Source organism: Canis lupus, chromosome 1 (assembly GCF_048164855.1).
Source record: "Canis lupus baileyi chromosome 1, mCanLup2.hap1, whole genome shotgun sequence".
Classification (NCBI taxonomy): domain Eukaryota; kingdom Metazoa; phylum Chordata; class Mammalia; order Carnivora; family Canidae; genus Canis; species Canis lupus.
Window position 1 is genome coordinate 101,961,473 of NC_132838.1, and position 6,725 is coordinate 101,968,197.

At 41.1% G+C, this 6,725-nt stretch overlaps 1 protein-coding gene across 1 annotated transcript; it reads left to right on the forward strand.

The window, feature by feature from the left end:
* Nucleotides 1-320: 320 nt before the first annotated feature.
* DUXA (double homeobox A) lies at nt 321-5,218 on the forward strand. The gene is made up of 4 exons (XM_072780443.1): nt 321-464; nt 955-1,063; nt 1,492-1,637; nt 4,958-5,218. Exons 1-4 carry the CDS (start codon nt 321-323, stop codon nt 5,216-5,218), a joined length of 660 nt encoding a protein of 219 aa, XP_072636544.1.
* The last annotated feature ends 1,507 nt before the right edge of the window (nt 5,219-6,725 follow it).

Consider the following 6,725-nt stretch of genomic DNA (forward strand, 5'->3'; position numbering starts at 1 on the left):
TAAGTATTCATAATTGTAATTTAATTATAATTTTCTTGACTCATTGCTTTTAACCCATATGAACAGAACATATCCATTTTTCATTATTTTTAAAGATAGAAGACCTTGACTTCCCAGTCATGGCATTCAGATCAACTAGAGAAGTTCAAGAATCATCCTTGTGTGTTTAAGAGCTTTATAATTGTGTCAGAGTTCTTTCCTACTGGGTTATGGTGGATTCCAAATGAGAAGAAATCAGAGATTAGCTTGAGCCTGAAGTTTGAAATGTTTAACTGGACTATTCAATTCTCTCTCCTAATCTTTCCACAGAGACCATAGCAATGAATCATAGACGTAGCCGCACCAAATTCACAGAAGATCAACTGAAAATCCTAATCAAGGCATTTGACCAAAATCCTTATCCAGGTTATGCTACCAAACAAAGACTTGCTTTAGAAGTCAATGCTGAAGAGTCTAGAATCCAGGTAAGTTATAAATTCTGTATCTCCAAGACTAAAAAGAGAAAGGGAGGGAACTGTTGATCAAGCACATGTTATGAGCCAGTGTGCTAAAGGGCTTTGCGTGGAGTATCTTGATGGACACCCAGAACTCAAAAGATGTTGCTTTGTCTCACTTCACAAATGTGGATACTGAGGATGAAAGAGCTTGCAGGAGTGGAAAGGAAATGTGCAGATACTCCTTCAGAGAAAAGGAAATGCTTGAGCTTCTTGTTAAATGCATAATCGCAGCATTTATTTACTAACTTAAAAAGATTATTATGGTCATTTTGGGATGAGATTGTGAAGATGCCAAATGCCAAGCCTTGACCTAAGACTTGTCAGATGTGACAGGTATCAGTAACAATCCTGAGCTTTGATCTAATAACAATCATGCATACCCTTTGAAGAAAGGCAGTGATGGGGTTGAGATGACATAGATATATTTAATTCTCTCACTTTCTTTTCCTCACTTGAGGTTTGGTTTCAGAATCGAAGAGCTAGACACCAGTGCCAGAAAAAATCAGAACCTGATGAGGACTTAGAATCAAGCCAAGACCAAGATTACCCTGAAGAGGAGATTCCAAGTAAATAGTCTACTCCAGTCCTGTTCCCCAGCAGAGTCTCTTGGGTACCCAAGTGTCTCTCTACACTGGAGCTAACTGCTACTCTGAGTGGAAAAGGAATGTTCTCTCTCTCTCAGGACCTCCTGTTCAGGGTCTTCTGGTTCAAGCTTCAATATGGCCCCTGGAAAGTCTTCCATGCATAGTTCATGGACCTTCTGAGACTCTCTTGCTTACCTTCTTTCCACTGGAAAGAAACAGCAACCTAGCCATAAACTGAGTCCCCTCTAGAACCTTCTGCCAGGAATAAACTGGGGCAAGGCCCTCTTAAGGAGAGGCAACAGGTTCCTAATTGGATGGGAGACGGAGTGGGACATGTTTGGGTTCCTTGTTTGAATATGCAAACTGACCTCTGAAATATTCCTTGGCCCTCAGTCTTATATCTATCCTAGGTAGAGAAGACAGACGGTGTCGTACCAGCTATACCTCCTCACAATTACACACCCTCATTGAGGCATTTACAAATAACCCTTATCCTGGCATTGACACCAGAGAGCAACTTGCTAAAGAAATTGGTATTCCAGAGTCAAGAGTCCAAGTAAGTAATAAAGAATCTGACTGCTCCATCTCCTACGAAGGGGAGCCACGTGGACATGCCAGACACATTCCTACTCTAGGGCTTTTCCACAAGCTGTTCTCTCAATCCAGGATCTAACCCACGTTCTCCCACAGCCAGCTCTCTCACCCCCTTAAGTTCTTTTTTGTTATAATGAATATTTTATTTTTGTTTTTTCATCTTTTCACCACATTTATTACTAATATTAAAAGGTGTTTAAAAAATTCGTTCTCAGTTCTCCAGTGGCTCACATTCCGCTTGCCCACATACTTGACCCATTTCCTCAGGACCAGTTCAGAATTGAATCTGTCCACTGCCATTTTCACAGAAAACAACCAGTGCCATGGATGTAGCAGAAGGTTGGAAGAAGGCAAGTACTGCCCAGGTTCCACCCAAAGGTCAGCTGGATGGAGATCACAGAATTCTACAAAAGGGCTGATGGCCTCACAATAATTTAGTCTGAAAAACTGGGTTGGAGAGGAGATAGGGTAGCCCACCAGAGCCTTTAACGAGGCTTTAACGAGTCAGAACACCTCAAAGATTTGCATCAAACCCAGAAGAAATGATACCAGTTGAAGAATGGGGAAGACCAAGGAGGCAGTCTTCCACAATTCTCCTATGTTGGGAGGTATGGAAAATCTAGAGGGCACAAAGAGCCTTGCTCATTTTTGCAGAAAAGCTTAACTCTAGCATTAGGAAGTCTCAAAGCTGCCACCCACATTGAGAAAGGCTACAAAGGGATGCACAATTTCACAGGCACAGTGATCACAGATCAAAGCTGTGGGGATCATAGTACTGACACAAAAACTACAAGATACAAAAGCGAAGAGAGTGGCCTTTCAGGGGGTAACTCCACCAGTCATTCAAACTTGAGCCCAGGCCAGATGACTCGGTGAGTATCACAGAGCAGTTGGCGATATTGGAGGTAGGTGATGCCACGTAAAAAGGACTTAAAACAAGCAGCTAGAAGATGGGAATGGTAGGAAACTGCTCCAGGGCTCTCAGGAATTGACGACAGTACTGGGTACTGGGCAAATAGATGCACAAGCAATAACATCAAAGAGGTTTCCTGTTTAGCAGTCAGTTGGCGAGGGGGAAGAGGACCCAGAAGGCAGTTGAAGGTAGCAAATATGTGGTCCTGAAGGCAAGTCTGGAGGCTGGATCAGGAGTGCACATTATACACCACTGATGAAACAACTCTAGATCCCAGGGGAGGAGTTAAGATGGTGAAGGACTAGGGGGGGCCTAAGTTTGTCTCATCCCTTAAATACAACTAGATAGTTATCAAATCATTCTAAATACCTGGAAAATCAGAGGTCTGAGAAAACAAATACTGCCAAGTATTACTTTTTCCACAAGTAGAAAAGTGACCACCTTTTGGAAGGTAGGAGTTTTTTTTTTTTTCCTGGACCAAATGATGAGAAGGAGAAATTCACCTCACAATAAAGAACAATGTGAGTAGTACTCACATCCAGGGATTTTATCAATGTGGGTATAAGTAAGATGTCTGAACTATAATTTAAAACGATGAAAAAAAAATAAAACAATGATTATAAAGATATTAGCTGGGTTTTAAAAAAAGCATAGAAGACACCAGATAATCCCTTACTGTAGAAACAACTCTGGACCCCAAATGGGGCAGGTGGCCAATGGAGGTGGGTGTCACTGACTGAGGATGACGGGTAGAACAGCCTCACCGTAGCCATCACAGGGCCACAGGGAAATATACGGCCTTCAGGTGACAGAGGGCTCTTCCCAGCCTGAATGGGAAGGCAGCCTCACAGAGTAGGTCTATTGATGCATAATTGGGGTGTAGAGGACAGGGATGGCATGGAAAGGGAGAGAGATGAGACAGGCAGGAAGATATGATGGGTTTGGCTTGGATAGCTGGCTAATATTGGTGTTACCAGCAGGAGGATTGGGTTCTAAAATATAAAGAGTTCCACAGGGTTGGAGGTGTCCAATTGAGATACCTAGAACAGATATCTAAGAGGCAGCTTCCATAAGACTCCAAAGCTCTGGGGAGGAGAGGATACACCCCAGTAAAGGCTGGGAGATTTTATAAAGAAGATGGATATAAATGGCAGACTGACTTTTGAGTAAAAGGTTTGGTAAAATTCTGAGAGTGTGAGTTGGGAGAGAAGAAAATAGAAGTCAGTGGTAAAATATGAAGCAAATATGTCCTAATATAGCCATTCCAATATTCTTTGGGCTAATTTTCTCCTCAGAATTCAAAGCTGAGGGACATCTGCTGGGTGGTTCAGTGGTTGAGTGTCTGCCTTTGGCTCAGGTCATGATCCTGGGGTCCTGGGATCAAGTCCTGCATCACGCTCTCTGCAGGGACCCTGTTTCTCCCTCTGCCTATATGTCTTTACCTCTATCTGTGTGTCTTGTGAATAAATAAATAAAATTTTAAAAATTGAAAGCTGAATGTATTTTTTCTTAATTAAGATATTGGTAGGTGCAGAAATGAGAAATGTCTGAATGACTTTGTCAACAGGGAACTAATTCTTGTAGATACTATAAGCATGGCAGATGGAGAAAGGGATTTATAATTTGGGTGTAGAAAACCATATATACAGGTCTACATATATACAGATCTTTCCAAAACAAGCATTCATCTGTAGAGTGGTCTATACTCTCAGGAAGGATGTGAAAGTTCCAGTGATATTATGTGACTTTTCCAAAGCCTGGTGTTTGGACTCCAGACCAGTGCTTTATCCTCCTTGCAACCTCTGTGAAAACCAAAAGTAGCAGCTATGGAATGTGAATGTGTTTGTGCATAATATATAAAAAATGTTTTTCTAAAGTTGTATTATAAATTATGTATATAGACATTTAATATGTGTTTAATGTGCATATATATGTGTAATTGATTGGCAGAGACTAGGGGTAGCAACCAATTATGTATAGTGGGATGAAAAATATCTTCCTAGACAGATATACTATCCTGGGTCATGGAAGAAAAATTGGCATTTTTGAGAGGTAGGCAAAAAGATGGGGAAGGAATTCCAGGGCTTCAGTCTAGGCATGGCACTTTCGGGAAAAAAAACAGCACTGGTAATGAGGGATCATGGAGACCTTGAAGGTATGAAACTCATCATGAAGGTACTAGGTGTGAATTTTGGGCTTTATCTCCAGACTGGAAAGACTTTCCTAGATGTCATATGTAATGTCAGTAATTTTGGAATTAGGCCTAAAGCAAACCATCTCACTCTTCCTTCTGCCTTATGAAAAAAACAATGGTGAAGCTTGCGTGACATCACTGGTTTTAATTAATTCTCAATGTTTTACCCACTTAGATTTGGTTTCAAAATCGCAGATCCAGATTCCACGTTCAGAGAAAAAGAGAACCTGATGATAAAGACTTAGAACAGAGACAAGACCAGGAACAGGATCTCTGGGTTGAGAGAGTTCAAGGTAATCACTCTGTTCTCATTTTGGCTCACAAGCAGAGCCTCCTGACTGTCCAGTTCTTCCACATGGTGGAGTCAACTCTCAACTATCTCTTGGGAAGTAGAAGATATGCCTATTCAAGTGCCTCATCAGACTCCATGGAGTGAGGGGATTGGTTATAGTCTCTGAAGGCTCTTCCCAAGTTGGTGATTCCCCTAAGGAATTCATTCCTCTGGCCACTTTTCCAGCCAGAGTCCAGACACCCCAGTAGAATGTGATTTTTGTTCATTGATGTCTTCCAAGTGCCTGGTACATAGTAAACAATCAGTAAACTTTTATGGAAGGTATGGTTGAATGAATGGAAGAATCAGTCCTTTGGTGTGTTCTGCCAGGGGCCACCTAGTGTGTGCCTTTCCTAGGAGATAGTAAGTTCCATATTGGACTAGGAAGGTGGGAACGATTTTACTTTCATGTTTGAATGTATAAACTGGCTTCTATTTTTCTTTCTTCTTATCTTTCTCCCTTAGGCATATAAACTACACAAAATGGTACCAATCTTACTCTCAGCTGTCTTATTTTTCCAGGGCCAGAGCAAGATGGATAGACATTCAGTAAGTTTGGTGTCTTCAGCTTGGGCTCCGAATCTCTCTCACTCTTCTTGAGAACATATCTTTACATACCTTCAGTTTTTCCAGAAGCTGAACCTGCTGGAGATGGTAAACAGAACTTCAGGAGGCAGAGACAGACACATAACATCACACAGCCCTACTGATTGGTTGTGGATCCAGAGTTCAGCAGACCATGAAGACAATGAAAATAAACAGTGTTTTTCAGTCATCGCAGTAATTGTGCTTTTTAAATAAGAAACATTTATTTGGTTTTCATCCCCATTTCTGGCTTAGAGCTTCTAAAACCTTTGGAATTTTCTGTGATGAGAGAAATTAGAGCATTGGCACTTTTGGTTCTTCCTCCCTGACCTCCAGGAAGTGGAGAGAGGCTGGAGGTTGAATTCTTTGTCAATGATCAATGACTGATTTTTAAAATTTTAATTCCAGTGTACTTAACGTACAGTGTTAATAGTTTCAGGTGTACAATATAGGGATTCAACTATTCTATACATTATTCAGTGTACATCATGGTAAATGTATATAATCCCCTTCACCTATTTCTCCCATCCTATCTACCTCCCCTCTGCATACCATCGGTTTGTTCTCTAGAGTTAAGAGTCTGGTTTTTTGTTTCTTAAATTCACATATATGTGAAATCATATGGTATTTGTCTTTCTGACTGATTTGTTTTAACATGTGGCTTTTTAAAAAGTTTTTCTTAAGGTTTATTTATTTGAGAGAGAGAGAGCCCACGAGCACTTGCAGGGAGGGGTAGAGGGAGAGAATCTTTGAAGCATCTCAGAGCCTGACACAGGGCACAGTCCCATGACTCACGAGATCATGACTTGAGCTAAAACAGAGTTGGATGCTTAACGGACTGAGCCACCCAAGTGCCCCCTCTTTTAAAAAATTTTATTTATTTTTATTTTTTAGTAATCTCTACCCCCTGTTAGGGCTCAAACTCATAACCTCAATATTAAGAGCTGTACGCTCTACTGACTGAGGCAGCCAGGCACCTCTTGATTTATTTCATTTAGCATTACACTCTCTAGATCTATCATGGTGT

Bases quoted from the DNA above. Each gene is read 5' to 3' on its own strand.
- DUXA (XM_072780443.1), top strand. From the start codon at position 321: ATGAATCATAGACGTAGCCGCACCAAATTCACAGAAGATCAACTGAAA. The intron at 1,064-1,491 runs GTAAATAGTCTA...TATCTATCCTAG, and splicing joins CCCTGAAGAGGAGATTCCAA to GTAGAGAAGACAGACGGTGT. The intron at 1,638-4,957 runs GTAAGTAATAAA...TTACCCACTTAG, and splicing joins TTCCAGAGTCAAGAGTCCAA to ATTTGGTTTCAAAATCGCAG.